Genomic DNA, 27,334 nt, shown 5'->3' with positions numbered 1-27,334 from the left:
CACTACTGTGTCATCAGCAAATTTGATGATTGTGTTGTTGTTCCGCTGTGCCACGCAGTCATGTGTGTACAGGGAGTAGAGGAGGGGGCTCAGAACACAGCCCTGGGGGGCCCCTATGTTGAGAGTGATGGATGAGGAGGTGCAGTTGCCTGCTCTTACCACCTGGGGTCTGCCCGTCAGGAAGTCCAAGACCCACTGGCAGAGGTCATAGTTCAAGCCCAGGTCCCTGAGCTTGGCTATGAGTTTGGAGGGGACTATGGTATTGAATGCTGAGCTGTAGTCAATGAACAGCATTCTCACATAGTTCCCCTGCCTCTTGTCCAGGTGTGATGCTGCTGTGTGCAGCACATGGGCTATGGCATCCTCCGTGGATCTGTTGGGGTGGTATGCAAATTGCAGGGGGTCCAGGTTGATGGGGAGGGAGGAACAGATGTAGCCCTTCACTAGCTTCTCAAAGCACTTCATGGCTATGGAGGTGAGGGCTACAGGGCGGTAGTCGTTGAGGCAAGCGGGCGTAGATTTTTTGGGTACAGGGATGATGGACTTCTTCAGACAGGTGGGGATGACAGCCTGTTCTAAGGACAGGTTGAAGATGTCAGTGAATACCGGGGCCAGTTGGTCGGCACAGACTTTTAGGACGCGGCCGGGGATGCCGTCCGGTCCTGCTGCCTTCCTGATATTCACTTTTTTAAAGGTCCGCCTCACCTCATGCTCTGTTACCCTGAACACTGAGTCTCCATCAGCAGACCCCCCCCCCCATTGCCGTGGCTTGTAGGCTGGTGTTGTTATTCACAGCCTCAAACCTCGCATAGAAGGTATTGAGATAATTTGCTAAGGAGATGTCACTGTTCAGTTTGAGGGAGGTGCCTTTGTAATCTGTCATTGTTCTGAGGCCCTGCCACATACCTCTAGAGTCAGCCTGTTCAAACTGAAGTTCAACTTTATCCCTGTAACGCCGTTTTGCCTCTATTACTGCTCTCCTGATGTTGTATCTTGCCGTCTTGTGTTCTTCCATGTTGCCTGTCGCCAGCCCGGTGTTGTAGGCTGAGGTGCGCACTTTCAGAGCCTCACGGACGGATTTTTCAAGGTGTCCACTATAAAACCGGTACCAAAGAAATCCTCCCCAACAGGTCTTAATGACTACAGACCGGTGGCACTCACCTCTGTGGTCATGAAATGTTTTGAGAGGCTGGTTAAGGATTACATTTGTGCCTCCCTCCCCAGTGATATGGACCCTATGCAATTTGCATACAGGCCAAACAGGTCCACTGATGATGCGGTCTCCCAAGTACTACACAGCACCCTCTCTCACCTAGATTGCCAGAAGGGGGGCTATGTGAGACTGTTGTTCATTGACTATAGCTCAGGGTTCAACACCATAGTCCCCAGACCTCCAACACCATCACCCTGAGTATCGGGTCCCCCCAGGGCTGTGTTCTGAGCCCCCTGCTGTATTCACTATACACACATGACTGTGTGGCCAAATTCAGCTCCAACTCCATAGTTAAGTTTGCGGACGACACAGTGATGGTGGGGCTGATCTCTGACAACGACGAGACGGCCTACCGGGAGGAGGTTGAGGTACTGGAACTGGAACACAGCAGGGGACACACACACCACTGAGGATAAACGGGGCTACCGTGGACAGGGTGAGCAGCTTCAAGTACCTGGGGGTCCACATCTCAGAGGACCTGACATGGACAACACACATAGACTCAGTCGTAAAGAAGGCGAAGCAGCGCCTCTACCACCTGAGACAGTTAAGGAAGTTCAGAGTATCGGGGAAGATACTCCAGTCCTTCTACTCCGGAGGTGTAGAGAGCATCTTGACTGGAAACATCACTGCCTGGTATGGAAACAGCACGGCACAGGACAAGAAGCCCTACAGAGAGTGGTGCGCTCAGCTGAGCGTACTACGGGTATTGCACTACCACCCCTGCAGGTCTTATATAACAAGAGGTGCAAATCCAGAGCCTGCAGAATAATGAAAGACCCTCACCACCCCAACAACAGCCTGTTCAAGCTGCTGCGGTCAGGCAAACGCCTGCGAACACCAGCAACTAGGACAGAGAGACTTCGGCTCAGCTTCTTCCCCCAGGCCATCAGAGTCTTGAACACTGAACTCTCCACACACAAGCACACATGAGCACACACACAACACACACACTGTATACGCTCACACACTAGCAGTCACTTTAGCATGAGCACACACACAACACACACACTGTATACGCTCACACACTAGCAGTCACTTTAGCATGAACACACGCACACACACATGCTGCACACGCTCACACTCAACGGTCACTTTACACAATGAAAAGGTCACTTTAAAAACAAGAACGGAAGTGGTTCTTGTATAGTAAACAGATGGATATAGCAAGCTAGCATAAGGACACATAGTACAACTGTAGATTGTATAGTATAGCATTGTATAGTAGTGTACATAAGACCCAGTGCCTCATCCATAGCTAACAGTGTATTTCACTATCGCAGGACCTTAGCATGTCTTACCATGCTTTTTGTAAACTTTATGTACATTATACCTGTTATGTCTTATTCTTATTACTTGTATTATTGCACAAATGTCTTATTCTCATCCTATTCTTATTACTTGTATTATTGCACAATCGCTGCGGGCATGACCCCCCGCATTTCACTGTATGCTTGTATGCCGTGACAAATAAAACTCTTAACTTGACTCTTGACTTGACTTGATGGTTAAGGTTAGGATTTGGGAAGGGAAAGCAGATCCTAGACCAGAGGGTAATGTCACCCTGCAGAGCCAGACTGCCCCCTAGCGGTACAAAGTCAACGTTACAGTGTGGAGAACTAACTAACTAACAAACACACAGAGATAAATCCATATGCTGTTGTCTCTGGGACAGGTGGTGGACATGCCAGTAGAAGACCCAGGCACCCAGATTCCAGCAATGGACAGCATCAAGAATGAGGCTCCAGCTATGGACAGCATCAAGAATGAGGCAGAGGCTCCAGTAATGGACAACATCAACAATGAGGCTCCAGTAATGGACAACATCAACAATGAGGCTCCAGTAATGGACAACATCAACAATGAGGCTCCAGAAATGGACATCATCAAGAATGAGGCTCCACTAATGGAGGATTCAGCCGTGGTCGACATGGAGGAAAGGTGCGGAATCACTCTCTCTTTTATCTCACTCCATTCGCTTTATACATCCATCTCATTCATGGAAAGCGTTGTTGTAAAACGAGGTGTCACATTTTCCATTCCATTTTGGAATTAGTTTCTTCTTAACGCGACACCAGAACGATATTGATACTTGTGGGGAAGTTGCTTTAAAATCCCAGTATGGATAGAATAAAAATAAGTGAAGAACATACCCAAAAACATACAGTACATAAAAACATCAGAAAACTAAAAGGCTCCAGTCTACTGGAGCTGCAAGTGCAACTACATGGCTGCCTCTTGGACCGTGCCATCTTGGCTCCCTCCCGCTTTGATAAACTATGTTGTTCTGGGACTGCTGTGTGTCTGTCTGGCCCTTTCCCCTCTCCCTGTTGATGTGAAATTTGAACGGTGCCCTCTGCCCTCCTCTACCAGGCCCCAGCAGGAGACAGCAGAGGGGACAGCAGAGGAGGTAGCAGAAGGGATAGCCAGGAAGGCCGCAGAGTCTGCCGTTCGACAGCTGGAGGAGGAGCAAACAGCCAAGATAGTCATAGAGAAGGAAGAGGGTAATGAGCAGTAAGTCTCACAACACACACACACACACACACACACACACACACACACACACACACACACACACACACACACACACACACACACACACACACAATCACATACACACACAATCACATACACCCAAACACATTCATTTCTTTATCATCTCTCTCTCTCACTCTCTCTCTCTCTCTCTCACACACAAACACATACTCACACACGCTGTGCTGTGCTCTGTGTATTCAATGCAACCCCTGCCCCTCCTCCCTGTGGAAGTGTTAGGGCACATGTGATGATGAATGGGTAAAGACTGGGCTGTACAGAAAAGCGCTATGTAGGACTGAGAGCTGTGTCAGCAACAAGGCTCCCGCACAACCCTCACTCATACACACGGGTACACAGATACACACGCAGTGAATGCTAACACACCCAGCAGGACAGGCCATCACCATGGAGACCACCCTTCGTAATTGTCCTGCTCACTGTTTGTTTTGAAAAGACTGCCCAATATCCTGGAGGAGGAGAACGAGGACGATCCAGAGTAAGTCCTTCCCCTTCTTCCTGCACACCCCCCCCCCCTTCTTCCTACACACCCCACCACCACCACCTCCACCACCCACGCACTCACTGCTGTAGGACATAATGTAACATTCAACCTTATGTGGTGAAGTAACCTGGCTTACGCGGAAGAGCCTGGAAAGGGTTCCTTGATTATCCCCAGTAATGGGGGTGGCTATTCTTTGACGACCAATCATAGGCTTGGGATCAGTGAGGCATCGTCCAACACTCTGCAATGGAGAGTGACAAAAACGTTGTGTTGTTAAATTCTTTATGAGCGGTAGATAAAACACTATCCTGTCTTTGGCAGAATATTCTATTTCTATAGAGCCGCCTTTCCAGAGTGGTCCCCCAAGGGGCAAATTGCTCCTTGTCCACATCCTCTCGTAAGCCAGGGTAAAAGGTACCTACAGTATCTCAAAGCGTTGTTCATGGGGACCTTCTAACATCTCATACCCTGAAAACAGAACTCATCACTTACCTCTCTCTCTCTCTGAGAGAGAACGAGATGTTTGACTATGTTTAACAACAGACAGCTTTCTGACACTGTTATTCCAGCAAACTGACCTTGCATAGTCTTGTGCTTCATTATTTATCTGTTGTGCTGAATGACTGTCAGAGCTGTTTCCAGCTAGAGCTGTTTTCTTCCTGCTTGCTTATAGTACTAAAACATTACAATTACCATAGCATAAGACGGGAACTCCACTCAATTTGAGTTCCTATGGTACAAGTAGAATCTAGGACATAGATGTTGTTCTTCTGGTCTCAGACCGTTCAACTGATATTTGGGAATGTGAATAACTCCCTCCTATTGCCAGAAACCAGAGAACTAGGATTTATTGGCGCCTTTGTGGTAATTCTGCATGGTGTGTTTAGCTTTTGCAATGTATTGTGAATACTTGAAGACTGTGAATACAAATTGTATGTTGATGACAAAGATGAAGCCAGTTAAAAAAAATTAAAATAAAAAAATATCCTGGACATTCATGATATTCTTATAAACACTTACCAAGGTATACTGTGCGCAGTAATCCTCGAATCCTAGAAGTGACTCCTTTGTATGAACAGAAAAAAGACTAAGCTACTACCTCAAGATGAGGCAAAGGCTTTTCACTTACACCATACACCAGTTGTTGCAAGTGTAATTCAAGGTCCCAGACCTTTATACGAGCTCCAAAGCAGGAACCAGTATTTGTTTGGGCCATGGTTAGTTTCTATCTCACATAATGCACCTGTAGGAGCAACCGAGGCTGAGGGTAGCAGGATGTGAATCAAGCAGGGATATGCATGACGTATAGAGCCTACCCTTGATGTCATTAGGTAGACATGTCTGGAGCTGCTCCGTCGAGAATGAACTTGGAAAGATAGTAAAGTTGACTGCGAGAGTATTCAGGTTTTTTTCTTGGAACAAATGGTATATTTAGTTTCAAAACCTATTGAGCTCATGTGTGTAACTAACTAAGAACTAAAACAAACATTCTGTGAGTCTACAAAATCTCTATTGATTTGACCAATTGATTGCTCCAGACAGTGTTGTAGTCGAGTCACTAAATCTCAAGTTCGAGTCGAATCTCGAGTCCCCAGTGTTTGAGTCCAAGTTCAAGTCCGAGTCACCAAAGAAGAGCCAGAGTTGAGTCTGAGTCGAGTCCCCATTACCCTACTCCGAGTCCGAGTCCAAGTCAACAAGGTTGAGTCCACTCCACTCTGGCAGTCAAAGAGCTGACATACAAGTAAAACAATGTCTACATTAAACATAAATTACACAGCAGTCACCATTTCAAAGGGAGTTTATTTACTTTGTGACACAATGGCCAAACAAATGCACTAGCCATCAATATCTTATGCCAAATGATTAGGGCCTATTACATATATTTTTTTAAATAAATAACTGTATTTATCAATTAACAAGTCCAAGTCCTCGTCTGCACCTTTCCGAGTCCGAATGCAGTCAATGCTTGAGTCCAAGTCCAAGTCCGAGTCATCAGTGCTCAAGTCCAAGTCGAGTCACGAGAGCTGAAAATCTGTCCAGGACTCAGACTTGAGTACTACAAAACTGGCTTCAGACTTGATGATATCAAGGGTAATTCTTGGCTTTCTGGTTTCTGACTTTTAGGGAGAGTTGTACATGTTCACACATAACATTGATTGGACTGTCATAGACCATAGGAATAAAAAAAATTCCATTCTAAAACAATTATTTCCCTTTAGTTTGCAATGGAAAACCAAAGATTGACCACAGCGCTTACACTAGATCATCTCCACACACCCTCTGTAAAATACTGAGGGCTAGATCCACAAAGAATGGATTGCATGGTGCTAATTGCACCCTTACACTTACTTACAATTGCCTGAGCCGTACTGTATTGCGCGGTGATTGATTGAATGAAAATTGTATTAACAGATTGCAGAATGGGTACAATACAGTACGGCTCAATACACACAATTGTTAACACTTTGAACGCCACTCACGGCTAATCTCGGGTTTACGATTGTGATGTTGAAAGCCACGTCACGGCTTTTCTCGGATTTTTTTTTTACATTTTTTTTTAGCGATCTGAAATCATATTGCATCACGCAAGCCTACCGTTGGAGATCCAGGGGCCGCCGGCGATCAGATGTGAAAAAAGCGCCCCCTATCGTCTCCCAGATGGTAAATCACCCTTTTGGAATGGACTCAATGAAAATGGATGGGGGAAAAAAATATTCCAGTCCACATTTTCCTGTCCACTGATGCAGCCGGAGTTACCAGAGTTCATTCTGGAGCCTCTGAGCCGCGGCGAGCATGGGTTATACGGTACACACGTTGGATCAATATACTTATCGATTTTTTCGAATGGTGATCAGGAATTGGAATATACCATTTGGATACCATCTGATGTCAGCTAAGGAATCTATGTTATCAGTGTTAGGATAATCAGACTCGTTTTCATGGAGATATAAGCGTTTCCACTATATGTGATATGGCTGTTTCACTGTAAAAGCCATGAGGAAATAATAGCAGCGATTATCAGCGCACGGCACGAGCGTGCGTGCGCACACATATACTATCGACCATCTAGCGTTTATTTGAAAACTATTCATAAATAGACCGACAAATGATAACGTTCTGGAATATTCCAGTAAAAGGCGATTATCAGGGAATGTGTTGTTTTTTCTTCTAAACCGAGTGGTTTTCAAAATGCTATAAAAAGGAAATGAAGCGATAAAAACACAATCTGCTTTGCCAATGTTGACTGGAAAATGATTCTTTGATAAGCGATGGGCAGATTAGACACATAGCATAATTTAAAACATAGATTAGGCGATATTAACGTTACATGGGCCGTGGACCGTGGCATCAACGGGGTAAAAAGGAAAACACGGCCTGGCACTGAAAGTGTTAAGGGGATGCAGACCAGAGAAAGACTTTCGTCTTGTTTACATCAGGGTCCCCCATTTTCAATTCATAATGAATTGTAAGTAAGGGTGCAATTAGCACCGTGCAATCCATTCTTTGTGGATCTAGCCCTGAATATTGCAAATTACATCTGAACTCTGAAGTATGACAATCTGAAGCTCTGTTTGTCCCCTCCCCCCCTGCACACCGTCCAGGTTGCAGAATCTCCAGGAGAGCGACGAGAGCACAGAGAGTCTTGAGGAAAATAGAGTGGTAGAAGAGAGAACGAGTCCTGGGGACAGATGTGAGAGCACAGAGAACAAGAGTCCTGTAGAAAGTAAAGTGGTAGAAGAGAGAACGAGTCCTGGGGTCAGATTTGAGGGCGAAGTTACATTCACTGAGGAGATTAGGAAAGAGACACAGCAGGAAAACAAGATGGAAGAAGAGAATAGACAAATAGAAGATGTCACAGTCACTGAGAATATTAATATCGTACCGGAGGGCGAAGTTTACCAAGGGAGTGAGGAATCCAATTATAACTGCACTGAGGAGAAAATAATCATCAAAAGAACAAACATATCTGAGAATCAGACATTAGTCGAGGAGGTGAGAATCATTGAGCAGATTGTGAAATCAGTGATCGTTACGACCGCGGAAGATCAGGACAGTAGCTATCCTGAGAGCGACGGTGCTATTCAGGACATTGTAGCTGTTGAGGAAAGATGAAAATGAACAAATCAAATCTACAGAGAAGGCCACGCAAACGATTGGATTTATCGCAGAGAGCCAAAGCATGAAGGCTGTTGGAACTGACGGAGAAGCCGTTATGAGTGAGATAAATCAAGGGAATATAACAAATGAAAGGGCTATTCGTGACGAGAGAAATGCTGTTGACAGGGAAAATGAACTATCTAAAAACACAAAGGATAAAGAAGAGAGGCAAATTACAGAGGCAAATATTGTCGTGGAGGAGAATGAAACAATGGTCTCTGAAGAAGATGAAATGATGTCAGAGGTGACAGTTGAGAGCTGTGAGCATGTTGAGGAAAAAACTACAAAAGAGCAAAATGTTATATCAAATCAGAGAACTGCGGATGATAACAAACAAAAGGTGGCAGTAGAAACATCAGTAATTGAGATATCTACGGCAAAAAAGGCAGCAGAGATGGCAAACCATCCTGGGGAAAATAAACAACCACTGGAAATTTTAACTATCAAGGAATGTGATAGTGAACAGAAACCCACAGCTCAGGAACAAAACATACCAAACGAGAGCAATGTTGTTCACAATACGATGGTTAATGAGGATACAGTCATTCAACAGGATGAAGTATCAGCAGATAGTACCGCAGCAGAATCTGTTCCTGTCTTTGAGATTTCTATTGATAGTGCAGCGAATACCACAGCACCATCGCTCATGTCTGATGAAACTACTGTAACAGTGGAGATGACAGAGGAAACAGATTATATTAGCACAGAGGAGCACAAGGCCACTGAGCACAATCTGGCCTACAAGAAAGTACCTGTTGAGGAGAACACAATTGCGGAGATGATGTTATCTAGAGACAATAACTTAATAGAGGAGAGTAAAAGCACTGAGGAAATAACAGAGATGGAGAAGGTTACAGTAGAGGACAAAGTGGAGAATGCAGAAGAGAGCGCGACTACTGAGGAGAATGAGAGAGTTGTCGAGGAGGAGGAAAAAGGTTCCGCTGAGCAAAATGTGGTGACAGAGGAGCATAATCTATCTGAGGAGGCTTGTGTCACTGAGGACCATACCAGCCCTGGGGAGAATGAGCTAAATGAGTAAGCAGCATCACTATCAGGTTGAGGCCTACACAATCCACATTGGCCCTGTATTTGGCCAATGTATCAGGCTTTGAGCTAATTTTACTGCTGGGGAAAAAAGGAATCTGGCCCTTGGAGGGATTTAGTAATGTATTGAATTACACACTGACTGGCAGTGAATGATATATATTATATCATATCATATATATATATTTATATATATATCCCAAACTCCATCCTTTTTTCCTGGTCCTCCATTCACAACAGTTGATTTGAGATAGGTAAATTAAACCTTGATATTAATATCACTAGGCTCAAGGAAAGCATTGAGAGGGAATTCAGACCATATAGACTGCCTGAATGTATTACTTTCAACAAGGACATTGGGTATAGCATATATATATATAGCACATAGAGTAGTTGGATATAGATGCTTGCCTCAAGCTATGCTGCTATATGCTTTGCCCAGGCTATGCAATCAGCTGTAGCAGCAAACTGTCCTCTCTGACATTGTGAACTGAACTCTCTGAGCTGTCTGTTTAAGCTCACTCTCTGTCCATCTCTTACTGCACACCATGCAGGTTGCTAATTCCTGGGAGGAGTGTGACAAGATCACAGAGAATAAGAGTCATAAGAAAAGTAAAAGAATAACAGAGAAAAACTGGAGAAGTGGAGTGGAGGAACACTCCCATACTAAAGATACACAGACATTTCCCATGTAGCCCATATGTTTTGCTAACTAGATAGATAATTTGACTTTAGCTAATGCAGTGGACATGATGTCGCTACTACTGTGGCATGCTCTAACACACAGCACTATGTTGTGTATTATCTTTGTATGGGTGGCACATTTCCTGTGCACAAGCTTACTGAGAAGTTGCCACTGAAGTGATACAAACTATTCTCCCTGAAGTTGTGCGTTGACACCACCGTATGCAGTATACTGAGCACCGTATGGCGTCCCTAGTGTACATACTATAGTTTGCTGTCTACTGCATACACATTGCTACGTGGCTTCTTACTACAGTGCAGTCACTAAATGTATCAATGACCTACTGTCTTCCCTTGGTTGAGTTTGACTCATCTTTTGTTTTGTGTCACCTGTTCATCTGTGAATCAGAGCAGACCTCAAAAGGTATGTTGGAATATTTCTAGCCAATTTTCAGGTAATGTTTGGATTATACATACATAGATTAATTCAGTCACATTGCTCTCTTGCTCTCAATCTCTTCACACATCTTTCATACACTTGCATCTCAGCCCAAAGTCAGTCAAAAGGCCAAACAGGACATCAAGATATAAAAAAGTAGATGCACCACTTTCACCCTCTTCACTTCTGGCAAAGCTTCTCTCTAGTATCCCCTGCTGCTATGGTAACCTTGCTCCAAGGTTTCCTCCCGTTACCCCTGTTTCACCCTATTTTACCAGTTATATTATCGTATAGCTTACGCTCTGCTCTCTTGGAACTATCCCATTATCCAATCTAATAATGAATAATCTTTCTCCGCATGCACACACCCATCCGCCTGGCCACACCCACATCCGCTCCTCTACATAAGCGGGGTCGTGGCCACACCATCAGCTCCTTCCCTATGTTCACCACCGTAAAGTGCCTGTATACACCACTTTAAGTTTAGTGCCGAAATAGTTGTTGGAAAGGAGCTACGTTGACATTGTATCTTTGAAATTTTTTTCTCTCTCACAAATTTATGAAAAAAACGAAGAGATAATGTCTTCACCGTCGGAGGGTCTACGCTCACAACATTACCCTCCACCAGCGTTTCACTATCGCAGCGTCCTCCGTGCGTCGTGGGGCGTCTCTGGCTCCGCGGTCATGGCAGCCAGGTGCGCCTGGGCAGCGCCCGGTGGTGAGTTTGCCTCGCAGAGGGGCCGTTGAGCCTCCATCTCCTGTGAGATGGCCGGGTTCCGGCCCTGGTTCCCCCACCAGTGGACAGTCGGCCGATAGGCCGACAGCTCCTCTGGTGGCCGAGGATTTGCGTCGCAGACTCTTCGCCTCGGCTCGCTCTCGCCGTAAGGCGGCGAGCAGCAGGGGTGAACGGCCTGGTTTTAGTGTTGTGCTGGAGCCAGACGAGAGTTCTCTTGCCTCTTCTCCATTTCCGATGGAAACTGAGGATTACATGGAGGGGGCGAGAGCTCTCTTGTTCGAAGCCCCAGTAGAGACGTATCACTCTCCCCCTCGGGGAGTGGCGGGGAGTGCTGCATCTCCTTGGGGTCCCTTGTACTCCAGGGTTGGGTTAGAACCTCCGACCCCGAGACAAGATGCCCAGCTATCAGCCACGTCGGACGTTGGCGCCCGAGGCAGCCTCCCATACGTGGAGGAAGGTATGCAAGGGGAGTTGCTTGCCTTGTTCGCCGAGCTCATGGCGGCCGCCGCAGCCGCTAATGGTGTGGCGTTGCCGCAGCCACTGCCGGCACCTGTTCCTGATGACATGATAGGTCATCTCTGGCAACGTCGTCCTGTGAGAGAGACAGGCGTTGTCTGCCCATTCTTCCCAGCAATGGAGGCTTACATGGCACAGGGACGCGTGAATACTTTCCCTAAGCCAGTTGTCCTTCCGCGTTCGGTTTGTGCGATCTGATTGGCCACTGACGCTTCTCTCAGTGCCCAATCGCGTTACTCCTAACAATCGCTCCTGTTCTTCGGTCTTCCTGTCACGCTGTGGGGTCAGCGCGTCATAGGGAGGGGAAAGGGGGGGGGGGGGGGGAGTTCCCTGGTCCCACGCCATATTTGGACAGGTGGGTCACGGGATTTCCCCGGCCATAAAATACGTCACTGGCCGTGTTTCTATTGGTCATGAGACTTCCGTGAGTTCTTTCAGGCTCCATGTTATGGACCACTGTCATTGTCAAGATTGGGTGATGCGATGCGTTGGAAACTGTTCGTTTTCTGCTCTGCTCTCTATTTAAATATGTATTGAGCTTTTGGTCACGTGGCTCAATGTTTACATATATCTTTTCAATTGTTACTCACGTGGATGGTCTCTCTGGGGGTTCCCTGTCTTCCCTCTTATATACAGAGCGGTGTTGACAAAGTTTTTTCCCTCAGACGTGTCATATGGGACCCATATCTGTGTCTTGTTTGGCCGGCTTCCTGCCGCTCGTCCCAGACGGCATGGAGGGAACGTTGTCTGGTTTCTTATTAGAATTACCATTGATGTGTTTTTTGGGTCTCAACGTGTACATAGCGCTGGCCCTGGGTGCTTTCGGTGTGGAACCACGTCATGGGCTGACGCGCCTTGGTTGCTCATTCATAGAAACAGCGTTTTTTATGCGAGCGACTGGGAAGGAGATTTTATCTCTTCCGAGCGCCAGTGTACTAGGTTAGACTCGACGACTCACGTTCATCTCCGGGGGGAGATGACGGAGTAGATCAAAGCATTGGCGGAGGGGTCTCACGCCCATGGGGTGGGCCACCAGGTGCAGCGCATTCACATACTGACCGTCTTGGTGGCGCTCTCTGTGATGTTTTTGGATCGGCACACGTACCTACCCCCCTCTTAGGACTGGGGATCGCGGCGTGACTAGGACATGGGACTAGGTCAGTTAACCTGTTGTCCGCCTGGGCGCAGATCTGCTGTTCTGGTACCCTGAAGGACTTTTCCCCCCGGGGGGAAAATGCCGGGTCGGCCCGGCCGTCGCAGGGATTTATGTTATGGATGTGTGTGTCATAGGTATGGCACTACGAGTTGTCCTTCACAGTGTGTGCTTGGTCCATATTGTGTTGTACCTTGCGCTGTGCTAAGGGGACTGGTCCTTCTCCATTAGTTTTCGCCCCTCCCTTCCCCTGCTGGGCAGGGCTGGGAGGGGGCTGTCGAAGAGGTTTTCTATTGAACCCCTCTGGCATCCCTGTGTACGTCCCGGTCTGCCGGGCCCAGGTCCGAACTCGTTCTCGTCGACCTGTTGACCTGGGTTAACCCCTTTGAAAACTGAAACACTTGTACTGCCTGTATAGCCGGTGTATACGCGCAGTTATGTTTCTGAGTTTTTTCTTGGTGGGTTAAAGGAACAACCGCCTCCTGTTAAACTAAACATAGGGGGGTGGTTGATTCCCCGGTGAGTTGGTAGCAGAGTCGACTCTCGGGTTGAGGCCGGGCTTGACCCCGTCTGCCCGCGAGTGTGCCCCTGCACCTTTCATGACGTCTGCCAATCGTGTCAGCCTTCTCTTGGACCTCGACCTCTCTGAGGGGTCGGGTTTGTGGAGGTTGCGACATGGTGCACAGCATACCGAACGCCCCTTCCGCCGGGGTACTGTTTCACAGTAGACCCCTTAGGCGCCTGTCTAGTCCGCAGTGCTCCGGGCACAGGTCGAGTTATGCTCTTGGGGCCTGTTGCCTGGATTGAGGGATGAACCTCTTTGGGGGTTGTCTCCCCGGTGCGCCGACTGGCCCCACAGTGTTGTGGGGGTGTAGCCTCTTGTGGAGTGCTTCAGGGTGGCGTGCCGTAGGGGGGAAGGGCCTGCTCTTGGATTTGGCCCTGTCCGATACGTTGGCAATGTGGGGGGTGGTGTCACCAGTGACCGTCTGGTGGGGTCTCGATGCTACGGCATCGTTGGCCTGACCGGGCCCCCTTTTTCGGGGGGTCCTGGCCTTCAGGCTGTTCCTGGGGCTGGGTCCTCCTCCGCGCTCTGCTGCTATGGCCTTGCCACAGGGTTGGTTTCTTGACCTTTGACCCCGTGATGTTGGGGGCTGTGACGGGGGTGTTTTGCTTCCCGTCCGTTCCCTGGTGGCATGTGGGATGTGCCTGAGTGGTCGCGGGTCCTTCTGTGTGAAGGTAAGTCCCACGATCTGCTCACCCTGTGCGTTTGAGGTGCTAAACCCTCTTCGCACAGTCGGATCCGATTCCCTCCCGTCCCCCTCTAGGGGGGTCCAGGGGGCTCGGGTCCTCCCCGGTTCTGATGGTTGTGGGGGGCCTCAGCGGGTACATCTGTCGAGCTTCCGCTCTGCTCAGCTCCTGTGTTCCAAGAGAGCAGAGCGTAAGCTATACGATAATATAACGTCAGGTTATTCTATAACCCTAGTCATATGAGTATAGCGAGCGTTCTGCTCTGACTCACTGAGGACCCCGTGGTCTTCGCCTTCGGTGGTGAAAGACTTGGGAAGGAGCTGATGGTGTGGCCACGACCCCGCTTATGTAGAGGAGCGGATGTGGGTGTGGCCAAGCGGATGGGTGTGTGCATGTGGAGAAAAATTATTCATTATTAGATTGGATAAAGGGATAGTTCCAAGAGAGCAGAGCGCTCGCTATACTCATATAACTAGGGTTATAGAATAACCTGATGTTACCTTGTGGATTCACACAGGGTATTTTCAGACTCAGGATTCATAGCATAGTGCAGTTCTGCCACTTTAAACCAATCAGATTGTCATAATTCAGACTAATGGACAGAAATGATGTGCGTTTCCTTCAAGCACATATGGTTTCAACATACTGTATTTTTTAGTACAGCACCAGAGTTACTCTTACATTCACCCCCACCCGCTCTAAATCCCCAGGTATCTGGTGGAAGTCGTTGCTTGTGAAAAGCTGCCTTGCCTAGAGACTGTAGTCCAGCCAGCTGAAGACAACAAAGAACCCACACCTGCACCCAAGCGGGCCTCCCCTGACCCAGAGCCAGTTCCAGAGCCAGCCAAGCCTCACACTCCACCCACTGAGCCAGAACCACAGAAGAAAGTTTCCGCTCCTGTGACAGAGGCTGAGTCATCTCTAGCAAAAAGAGATTCTGTGAGTCAGGTCTCCCAGCCAGTGACCAAACAGCCAGGACCAGCAGGTTCACAGGCTGCAACCACTGCCACAGATCAGGTAACCTTTCATGTAATAATATTCCCTTTCTCTGTAGTATCCCCACCATGTTGTCATTGTGAAAGTCCATGTACTGTGTTTGTCATAATGTAATGTATGTAAAGCGCTTTGAGATACTTTATGTAAGGCGCTATACAGGCCATGTGAGCGGATCGGAGCGTGAGCGGCGCGGGGAGCGGCGCGGGGAGCGGAGCGGGCGGTTTTGACGTGAGCGAGGAGTGGGTTTTAAAATGGGTCGGCGCGACGTCCAGAGCGAGAGTTCTCCTCCGCTCCAATCCACTCCGGGACGCTCACACAGTGGTTTAACACTGATGTAATAATATACATGTAGTACAATGCCAAAGCAACAGATGGCGATGTACAAACATGAAGGCCATTTTCAACCAATGAGAATTGAGAAGGGTGAACCTGTGATATCCTGTTCAGGCTTCACTCCTCCTCCTTCACTCACTCCTGTTAGAAAAGTATTGACGCCATTGTTGTTGTCGTTAGCTTACATGCTAACGTTAATGGCAGCGACCATAGCATTGTGGCTTGGCTAACTATCATCGCTTAATAGAGCTAGTGAATGGATAAACAACGTTATTTAACATTGCAGAATGGGTACAATTACAATGCTGCTCAATACAAACAATTGTTAAGGGGCCCAGGGGAAGTAGACTGTTGTAGTTTGAGCTAATTTACACCATGCTCCAAAAAAAAATTTAAAAAAGCCGAGCGATCTGGCGCGGGGAGCGGGGAGCGCTCGATTCAAGGTGAGCGGTGAGGGAGCGGAGAGCGACTTGGGGGCGGGGTCAACATGAGCGATTAGCGGAGCGGACCAAGCTTTAAAGAGCGAAGAGCGGATTTCTCGGCCGCGCCGATCCGCTCACGTGGCCTGGCGCTATATAAAATAAATCTATTATCTATTATTATTAACAAGTTATATATAGTAATGAATTAACCTCTTAGGCCCGAGCCCTATTTTCTGAAAATCCGCCTAAAATACATACCTAAGTAAATGGAAGATTGCTCCACTTCTACAATGTTAATTTGCATGTTCTTGGTATCTAGGGACATCTATGGATCTCATGGAATGTATTCCCAGTGTCAGAAATATTGTGTCTATTACTAGGCTTTCTTAAATTGTGATGAAACAAAGGAGAATATTAATTAGGATTTTTCTTTGCATCTTTGACAGTAAATAACACCATGCTAAAAATGACCAGACATGAAAAACTGCCACTGAGCTCGTTCTTGAGATAACGTATACAAAATATCTAAGGAAATGAATAAAGGGAAGATGATTAAACAGAAGTTTTGTAGATACAGTACTGAATTCTGCCATCCGGACCCATGCAATTCTTTTTTTGATAATTTTTTTTTATTATTATTTGATGAAAACAAGACAACACAATAACCACAATAACAATACACAGAACTTCACAGGGAAATAACAGAAACAATAATAATACAGAAATAACAAATTATAAAGATAAAAAAAAGAAAACAGAGTACAACCATTTAAAAGTTAAAGGGGTACTATCTAATAAATGGCCTTTCCCAGTATTCAGCACCGTTTCCCGGCCGTGTGGCCCTATATTAATAAAACGTATATCTCTAATTCTCAAAAAGGCCTATTCTTCCAATTCACCTCACAACATTCACCCTCACCGAACTGAGTCATCTCAAAATGTGCATATCAGTGATGTCAGAGATTTCCCAGCTGCATAACAATGTGGCAGATGCCACCGGGTCACACAGTGGTTGGAGCCCAGCCTCAAAACGGCCTAAGGTCCTCAGGTAGAAAAACGCTGCTTTTGAGTACCCGACTAGAAAAACAAAACAATGAACCTTCTTGAAAAACAAAAACCTACAGAGGTGTTCCATAGACTCACAGGAACCGTGTAAAAGTGCCCAAATAGTGAAGAAATAGCAAAATAGCTCCCCCCCAATAAAATCTCCCAGTTAAAGTCAAGAGGACAACACAAAAGACAAGACAGACAAGACATTTCCTCCTCCCCCTCCCACGAGACCGCCGGACTCCCCCGGCCAAGCACCCCAACCCCGCTCAGCCGCACACGGCGGTTCTGACCTTCTCAAGGTCAATCCCAGCCTGCCCCACCCCAATCACCCGCGCCGTGGATATCTCAAGATAAATCACATCCAACAGTGTTAGGGACCAGTTAATCACTGTGAGCTTCTCAGGCTCCTTCCATCTCAATGCTATTAGCTTCTTCGCTGCTGTGACGCCCGCTAGGACAACCCTTTTTTGTTGTACAGACGCGGGTAGTGTTGTTATATCGTTCAGGAGTAGCGTAACAGCTGTGAATGGGATAGTTAAGCCACACAGATCTGAAAGTTTGTCTGTTATTGACCTCCAGAAGCGGGCTACTGGTGGGCAATCCCAATACATATGCATATAAGTGCCAGTGGCCCTTTGAGAGCACAAAGTGCACCGAGAGTCGGTTACCAGTCCCATAGCAAATAGCTTCCTAGGTGTAAGATAGGTCCTATGAATATAATTAAAATTAATTTGCTGGTGATTGGGGTTGCGGGAAGACAATGCCACATTTGCCCAAACATCATCCCAGTCAAACTCGGGGTCCAACTCCGGGATATCTCCACGCCAGATTGTATCCAATGATACATTTTTATACGTGGATTAAATTAAGAGTGTATAAAAGTCTGAGACAAACCCTCTGGAGGTCGTCCTGTCCACTATGAGCCTGAGGAAGGGGTGTGGGTGCAAAGCTTGAGCCCACGGCACGCCATGCGCCCTCAGCGCTGACCTTAGTTGAAGGTAAAGAAAGAAGGACTCGCCGGGAAGATCATAAAATTATTTTAAGTCCTGAAACGCTCGAAGGCCGTTTTTATCATAAATATCCTCCAGAGTATGAACTCCCCTCATTTGCCATTGAGGAATACTAACCGGCTTGTGCCCAACAAGTAGTTGCTGGTTATTAAAAATTGGAGAGTCCAGGTACCATGGGCATTTAACCGCACACGACTTCTGTACATTACGCCATGTTTGGATCACGTGAGTTATGATCGGTCCATACCTTAGTCTGCATTTTGAAATAGGGACAAATGCCAGCTCATTAAGAGGTAGGCAGGCTGATTTGTTCCAGTTAATCTTAAAGCCTGACAATTTACCAAAGTCGTCGATTATTCCCAGTAATTTTGTGGCCGACTGGGAGGGGTCATCCATAAAAATCAGTAGGTCATCTGCATAGAGAGCAATTTTGTGTGGTGTATTATTGACCATTATGGGGACGATGTCCTCCGATTGCCTAATAAATTGGGCCAATGGTTCGAGGGAAAGCGCGAATAGTCCTGGGCTCAGAGGACAACCCTGTCTAGAAGATCTGGAGACTGAAAAAAGTGTGGAACAGTTTTTGCCTGTCAGTATCATTGCCGACGGCGAGGCATACAGGACTTTAATCATATGAATAAAATTCTTTCCAAGACCCATAACCTCAAGTACCTTCCACAGGTATGACCATTCTAGTCTGTCAAACGCCTTCATGGCATCCAAGGACAGAACTGTGGACGGAGCTGTATTGTCTTTACTGTTATGGACTACATGCAACAGCCTCCTAAGATTATCTGCAGCCAGGCGCCCCGGGATAAAACCAGTTTGATCGCAGTGTACCAATACCGTCATAAACCTCTGCAGGCGGCGGGCCAGCATCTTGGCAAACACTTTTAGATCGGCCCCGAGAAGACTCAAGGGCCTATAGCTACCACAGTCATTGGGATCTTTATCCTTCTTGAGAAGTAAAGAAATCAATGCCATGTTGACATCTCTTGAGAACTCCCCTTGTTCGATAGCGTAATTGATCATATCGAGCATCAATGGACCCAATTGGTCCCAGAAAGCTAAATATACCTCGGGTGGAATCCCATCCCAGCCTGGTGCCTTACCCCTTTGTATTTCAGCAATCGTCTCCCTAAGTTCCATAAGAGTGATCGGTTTCCCCAGTTCCTTAGCCTCTTCCTCAGAAATGTGGGGTATCTCAAGCCCGCCAATGAACGATTCAAATTTAGAATTATCGAAATTAACCTCTGAGCTATATAACTGTGAGTAAAATTCTTTAAAAGTGTCGTTGATCTTTTTCGAATCAGTAGTGACTGTTCCCTGTTGCGTCTTGATCGAAGGGATATCCGAGAAATGATCATTCGAGCGTATTTTCATTGCCAATAGATGGCTAGGCCTGGAACTGTGAAAGTAGTAATTTTGCCTTGTCCTATGTATCAAGAACTCAGACTGTTGTTTAAGTATGGAGTTTATTTCTTTCTTGACTATCTTGCGTTGTGTGTTTAGTCGTTCATTATATTTAGTTTGCAAAGATGCGTATAGGTCCGCGTATAATGTTTCCAGTCCTTCTCGTTTTTTGGACCGGGATTTACGCAAATTGGAGGCGAAAAGTGTGACATGACCCCTGATAAATCCCTTCAATGCGTTCCACAGGACCCTAGGGTCTTCGACTGTGGCGACATTGATCTGCAAGAATTCAACTAGTTTACTCCTGAACTCAGTACAGAAATCATCGTTCTTTAATAAGGTTGAGTTAAAACGCCATCTGGGAGCTCTCGTGGAGAGCTTGCCAAAGGTTGCCATAAGGAAAATCCCCTTGTGGTCCGAGAGAGCTAGGGGAACCAATGAGACGTCGAAACTATCAAAAATATTAGGGGACGCGAATGCATAGTCTATTCGAGAGAAGGTTTTGTGTCTGGCTGACAGGTGAGAGTAATCCTTGAGGGTGGGATTGGATATGCGCCAGAGGTCTGCGAGCCCCGTGTCCTGGGCCCACATCCTGAGGGCCTTAGAGGACTGTTTTTGGTCGCTTGTTTCAGAGGACCCGGACCTATCCATCTCCGCATCCCAGCACGCATTAAAATCGCCACCCACAATGAGAGCATATCCAGTAAGTTCCAACATATTCCTTGTGATTGTATTATAGAACGCTGAATCAAATGTGTTAGAGGCATACAATGCTATTATTGCCATCTTCCTATGAGAAAACTCAACTTTTGCTATAGTAATCCTTCCCTCCGTGTCCGACCACACATCCAGGACTTTGATATCAAGGTTACGTCTTGTAACTATAGCAACTCCTTTTGTCTTATTGTCGGCTGAGGATGAGGAGATAACGTGATATTGTCGGTTTGCTAGCCTTGATATATCACCCACCAATAAATGCGTCTCACTAAGGAGAGCAATGTCAATATTTCTTCTCTTCAATAACCAAAGGACACTGGCACGCTTGTGTGGGGCGTTAAGTAAATAATAATAATATTCAATTTAGCCATGGTCGAATTTGTCTAAATGCGTAGAGAACATACCAGTGCAGCCAGGCTGAGGACAGAGGCGCTGATCCAGGCGGGCCCAGACGGTCAATCCCAAGAGTTCAGAGGAGGAACAATTACACACATATAGGACAACAGTACAAAAAACACAGAAAAATACCACCCCAGTTACAACCCCCCCTACTTCTACTCTATAACCTAACCCACCCATCCTAATATTAACCCTCCTATACCCACTCTCCAATCCCCTCCCTATGCTCCATCCACTAAGGATGGTCATCTTCCTATCGTTTCCCGACCCATGCAATTTTAAATATTATTATAGAATATAGAATATGAGGCCTATAAATTACCTTATTATAGCCAACTCGCACATCTATGGATCGGGCCAAATCTCCTCTTTCAAATGGCAGAGTTCAATTTGGATGTAGTATCACCAGGCGTGCATCAAGAATGAAGAATGAAATCTACTGTATGTACAGTTCGATTCTTAGAATGGATATGGCTCCGCCATTTTGGATCGGATTTCAACACAGATGGTTGCTAAATGTTCACAGACACACTAACTGTGCTCCAATCTATGCCAATAACGTTCAGTTTTGTGATAGAGTATCCTGAGAAATAAAAGAAATTCATACACAAGTAATTTGCTTGCAGGAAGATATAATTCGCTGGGTAATGTAGTTTTTCTAAATTCCAACGCTCATTGAGAGCTCTGGATGCCCTGTGCTCATATGACTACAAATGATCATCATTCGGCGATGGCCGCTAATTCAAAATGGCGGATTTCCGCGAAAATATGATCACATTTCAAAAACTAAAATCTCACTAATAACACTTTAACCTATTGGTAAACAAACGTATTGCTGAAAATATACACTATGACTGCTGTTGTGACATGGTTAGGATGTTTACTATTGGATACATTTGGGAAAAGAAATGCAACATTATGTCATACAGTCTAGACAGATTGATTTATGACGTCATGTCATTTGCGGTCCGCCGATGGACCGCACGGGTGGAAGAGGTTAATATATATTACGCATATAGTATTTTTCTCCACCAGGCAGAAGCCTGGGGGGGAGATCATGTAATCGGAAATATTTTTCTGATATGCAGGGAGATCTGCTTTCATTAGTCTATGCTGCCGCCTGGTGGAGATTTGTGCTCTACTGAGCGCACCTTTCTAGTTATTACTGTATTGTTTTGTGGACAAGGGTTTATTATCTCCTATTACTCCTCTTATTTCAGGAGGAGGCAGCAGCAGAAGAAGGTGAGACTATTATTTTTCGCAACACAACAGTTATACATTCAAAATAATTGTGTGCGGGAAAGATGTAGAAGATCACCATATTGGGTTTAACATCAGAAACAGCTGTTTGATATTGTAACCTTGTATGAACCTTGACCTTCTATAGCTGACTGTGGCTCTCTCCCCACCCAGTGGCCACCACTTGTGCTCCAGTCAAGAGGTTTCTGCTTCGTATCCCCTATGCCCCCAAGTGCCTTGAAAGCTTCACGCAGCTGCTACATGACAACAACATCACCCTTCCTAAACTGTCCCTTCCCTCAGAGCTGAGTGGGCCCTGGCGTTGTTTGTTGGTTGCTTCTCCATTCCTTGTAGTGGTATTTTTAAAGTCTTTTATTGGGTGTTGTTTTTAGTTTTTAGCTCTAATATCTCTGTCTTGTGTCTTGTGACGTTGAACGATTGCCTTGCCTATAGATGCTCCAAGTTGTCCTTATCTACCCCCCCCCCTTCCTCCAAAAACCCTCCTGTACCTTCGTGTCAGAGCTATCAGAGCTGCTCACATCTGTCTGCTCCTTGTCCCCTTCCACACTGCTGTTAGGGGACTTCGATATCCACATGGACTCCAGTAGCTGTACATTTGCAGCTCAATATTTGCCTATATTGGACTGTTTTCACGCAACATGTCCAAGGTCACACACTGGATGATAAAGGTCACACACTGGATCTGGTTTGCTCAACCGGCAGAGCCCCCTCCCACCTACAGAGCCTGGAATTGGCTTTCTCTGACCATCTTGCCATCTCCTTCAACGTTTATGTTCCCCCCCCCCCCCCCTACCAGGCAGCTTCACAAGTGTCCCATCACCTTCAGGAGCCTAAAAAACATAGACTAATTTGCCCTGGGGGATATGATCCTGGCTTAAGATGTTTCCGATTCTGCTGTGACCTCTGCGGATGACCTTGTGTCCCACTACAACAAAGCCCTGTCCTCCAGCCTTGACCCTATGGCCACCCTGAATGTCTCTTTATCCCGACCTGCACCCTGGTTCACCCCAGAACTCGTTCTACATTCTATGAAGTCCACTGGGTGACAACTGGACAAAAATGGCCTTCTACTCCAATATCACCAGTAGCTGTCAAAATAACACCCAAATACTTTTTTCCACCATCAACTGTCTACTCCACTCCCTTTATTCCTGCCCCTGGACCTCTTTCAGGGCAAAGTAGACTCTACCAACACACCCAACCACCACTGTCCCTGCACCAGAATGCTCCTTCTCTTCCTTCTCCCCTGTGGATGCTGCTCACATCATGGAGTTGGTCACTAAATCCAAGACCTCCTCCTGCTCTCTGGACCCCAAGCCCAGAGCCTTGGTCAAGGCATGTTTACCTGCTCTGTGTCCTCTCATTGTTAATGTTGTCAACACCTCTCTCAAGTCTGGCAGTGTTCCCCCCAGTCTCAGAATGGCTGCAGTCACACCCATTCAAAAAACAAGGTCTGGACCCGGATTACCTCAACAACTTCCGGATGATCTCCAACCTTCCATTCTGTGCTAAAATCCTGGGGAAAATCTGTTGCGCATTGACTCCAGCAACATTTGTCCAACCATGAGCTCTATGAACCCCTACAACCCGGTTTCAGAGCACATCACAGTACAGAGACTGCCTTAAACAAAGTCACAAATGACCTACTCATCGCTGGAGGCCATGTTAACATCCTCATCTCTCAGCTGCCTTTGACACTGTCTGCCACGGCATCCTCCTATCCCACTTGTCTGACCACCTGGGTCTCACTGGAACTCCCCTATCCTGGTTTTGGTGCTACCTTGCCAACAGGAAGCAATTCATATAAGGGCATGGTTTGGGGAGTCCACTTCCACCTCTGCCCCTGTCAACCAAGGCGTGACCCAAGGCTCTGTGCTTGGCTCCCAGCTATTTATCTATATGCTTCCCCTCAGTCTGTTTATCCGCCATTATGGTGATGGATAACATCAAACATACTCAAACTCAACAGAGCTTATGGTTGTGGCATCTAAGGCCCTGCTTCGGAAGGTTGGTGACATGGTGCTGCCGATTGATGGCTGCTCCATCTGCCCTTCCTCTGAAGTCCAAAACCTAGGTGTAATACTGGATTCCACTCTTTCATTTGAGTCACACTTCAAATCCATCACCAAATCTGCCTTCTTTCACCTCAAGAACATTTCCAGGCTCTGGCCGTCATTCACTGACTCAACTGGTGTTGCAGAGGCCCTCATCCACGCTTTTGTAACATCTTGACTGGACTACTGCAATGGAGTCCTGTTTAAGTGCCCAGTAAAGCCCTAGATAGACTTCAGTGTGTTCAGAACTCTGCTGCCAGGCTACTCACAAGCACAAACCCCTAGCAGCACATCACCCCACCCTCCAGCACATCACCCCCACCCTCCAGTACCTCCACTGGATCCTGGTCAAGTTCTGTGTGATTTTCAAAATTCTCCACCTCACCTATAAGTGTCTCCATGACTTTGCCCCTGAATACCTTTCTGACCTCCTTCACTGGATTCGTCATAATTCCTCACACCAGACTGGACTCCTCATAATTCCTCACACCAGACTGGACTCCTCATAATTCCTCACACCAGACCGGACTCGTCATAATTCCTCACACCAGACTGGACTCCTCATAATTCCTCACACCAGACCGGACTCGTCATAATTCCTCACACCAGACTGGACTCCTCATCATTCCTCACACCAGACTGGACTCCTCATCATTCCTCACACCAGACTGGACTCCTCATCATTCCTCACACCAGACTGCATACTGTTGGGGACAGAGCCCTCAGTGCTGCTGCTCCTACCCTCTGGAACGCTCTCCCTGCCTCAATCCGCAACACTGAGTCCATCTCTCTTTTTTGATTGAAGACACATCTCTTCTGCCAGGCTTTTCTTTAGCTTAGTTTTCCATGTTATTTGTTAGGGCTCCCATTGTCTTGTTGTTTTACATTTGTATTTGTATTATCATTATTATTATTATTATTATTATTATTATTATTATTATTATTATTATTATTAGAGATGTCCCAGCTCCCTCAGCGCCATTAACCGCATCAATAATCCCAGCTCCCACAATTCTCCTCAGCAGCCTTAACCCCAACAGCTAGTAGAACAACAACCACCCCCAGCGTGCCAAACAAACAACCCCTGGTGTCACTAGCAGCCCCTTCCTAACTATGACCCCCGACCTTAGCTTGGCCTTCACATTACCATTGTCATATTCTGCACTGCTTCGCAACGAGCCACCAACTGACTCCAGATCAGGTGAACTTAACATCCTGAAGAATTGGATGTTGTGCTGTGCTGTGTTGTGCTGTGCTGTATTTTGCTGTGCTGTACCAGATGTTAGAATTTTGGAACATTTTGTTAATTACATTATTTGGGAAATTCTTTGTTCCATCATTTTGTTTTGAAATATTGTACTGCATCATAGAAGGTTGTCATGTGTTTCTCAGAGACAGGCCACAGTGTTCCACCGATGGTTAAAGTAGAGGATGTGGATGAAGATGAGGGCAAAGGCATATTAAACATCCCTAAGATGGTCACACCGCAGGAACAACCGCCTATCACTCTCACTGTCCCTGCTATCTTACTGACAAATCACAGGTAAGAGCCATGGACTTATTTTCATGAATCTAGACGCAAGCGCAGGCATACGCTCAGGGCGCTGGCGCACATTGTTGGTAATTTGGTGAGACAAGTGGTAAGGGGTAAGTGCATCCCTGGCACAGCACACTAGAGTTGTACCCTTTCTGCTGACTTGGTTATACAGAACTTGTAAGTCGCTTTCTATAAAAGCGTCAGCTAAATGACTAACATGAGGAATACATGGAGAAGACAGTAAGCACATTTCCCATAATGTTGGCATGTTCCTTTAATTCCTTTAATGGCCAATCAAATCAGCTCCTCTCATTCCCTTGAAAACAACTTCAAGAAACAACTTCAACCAAGGCCAGTGGTAATATGCATATGTATCGCCCACAGTATTTAAGACAAATACATGATCTCCATAGTTTGACCCAACATAAAATGAATATAGGAGGCAGTGCACAGATAGATAATTTCCAGCAAAGCAACAGTTGTGATTGGAACATCAAGAAAAGAGGGCAGGGCTTGAGATAGGTCAATTATTCTTCAGGCTGGCTTTCCTCACAAAATGTAAATGTCAACCCCAAAGCACTCCTTCATAGTTAGCTGTGCAGTTTTTCTTTTAGTGTAAATAATAAACACCAGCATTTTGGTGGTAGACGTTTGGACGTCTCTGTGTTGTCCTTCTCTCCTCCTATGTCTCCTGATATCTTTTCGGCTTGTCTCCATCTAGTGTAGAGGATGGTGATGAGACAGGTCTCCAGGCGTGTCCTAGCCAAGCCAGTGCCAGTCCAGAAGATGAGTGAGTGAAATAACACACACATACACACACACATATATTTTATCATGATGCTCACAGACCATCCTCATAAATTTGTCTACCCACCTGCCAAACTAGGGCATTTCAAAAATCAAATTTAAAAGTTTTTGTATCTAGAAAAGAAAGTTGATAAGTTTGATGTCAGTTGAAGACTTTTGAAAACATAAAATATTGGCGTACTATATTACGAGGCTACTGATGTTTTTAAACCATCACATTGTTGATGTTTAGTTCAAAATATGGATTTAATAACCAGCTAGTTAGGCTGAACTTATAATTTTCTAACTATTTTCTTCCATTTGTGTGTCCCAAAATGTCAAAATAAGACCTACAAAAAAGATAACTTGTTGCCCCAAACCAAACATTCTCCTGTGCATACACACTGTGTGAGCTGAACTTCAGTCACATCCATCCCTCATAACCATTATGGCGCCGCGGTCTGCCGTCCTGCAGGGTGCCTCCGGTGTCGGCAGCCTCTCCCGCCTGCACGCCGCTGGGCATAAGGATGGCGGAACTGGTGAGGCTGTTCAAGGAACGAACAGAGAAGCAGAAGGAAAAGCTGATGGACCCAGACGACTCTGAGGAGGAAGGGCCGGCCCCCGGTATGTATACACTCCTTGAACACCTTGAACAGCTTCTAGCAGTGGTTCCCAAACTGTCTAGGTGGTGCGTGACATGAAAAGGCTAATGGTAGTAAATTAAAAAAATATATATTTACAATAAAATCTCATAAAAATCTTAGTCAAACCTTTAGTATTATGGATATTAAACATGCTGGCAGAGTACATGCATCCATGTTGTCGTGAACATTTTAATTAAATAAAGAAATTCCCTATCCATAGTCGCCGTGGGAAGAGATAAAATAAAAGATTAAATCTGTGCACGGAGACCAGCAACAATTTGTTCTAACAGAAACCCATTGGGGGGTGCGTCAGATAGGTCGGGAGGTGACAGGGGGTGCACGGCCAAAAAGGTTTGGGAACCGCTGTTCTAAAGGAACACTCCGCAGACAGATGAAGCAGATTTACTATGCTCTGTGGATCCCCAGTGTAACGGTTCTTATTTGGTCAGAGATTGAAGAGACGGAACTGCTTTCGACCGTTT

General features: G+C 46.2%; 1 protein-coding gene across 1 annotated transcript in view; it reads left to right on the top strand.

Moving 5' to 3' along the window:
- Positions 1-27,334, top strand: part of cngb1a (cyclic nucleotide gated channel subunit beta 1a) — a gene marked incomplete at both ends in the record, with an annotated part of 64,294 nt that overhangs the window by 18,419 nt on the left and 18,541 nt on the right. Inside the window, 10 exons of the mRNA XM_084337074.1 lie at positions 2,889-3,154; positions 3,587-3,727; positions 4,206-4,247; positions 7,856-7,970; positions 11,223-11,296; positions 14,942-15,248; positions 21,792-21,813; positions 21,985-22,119; positions 25,278-25,428; positions 26,684-26,832. Coding sequence (XP_084193200.1) covers positions 2,889-3,154; positions 3,587-3,727; positions 4,206-4,247; positions 7,856-7,970; positions 11,223-11,296; positions 14,942-15,248; positions 21,792-21,813; positions 21,985-22,119; positions 25,278-25,428; positions 26,684-26,832 — 1,402 coding nt within the window. The remainder of the gene's footprint in view (positions 1-2,888; positions 3,155-3,586; positions 3,728-4,205; positions 4,248-7,855; positions 7,971-11,222; positions 11,297-14,941; positions 15,249-21,791; positions 21,814-21,984; positions 22,120-25,277; positions 25,429-26,683; positions 26,833-27,334) is intronic.

The sequence above is a fragment of the Notolepis coatsorum genome (genome assembly GCF_963971535.1).
Source record: "Notolepis coatsorum genome assembly, chromosome: 20".
Lineage (NCBI taxonomy): Eukaryota > Metazoa > Chordata > Actinopteri > Aulopiformes > Paralepididae > Notolepis > Notolepis coatsorum.
The sequence above is the reverse complement of the archived record's forward strand: the minus strand, read 5'-3'. Positions and strand labels throughout refer to the sequence as shown.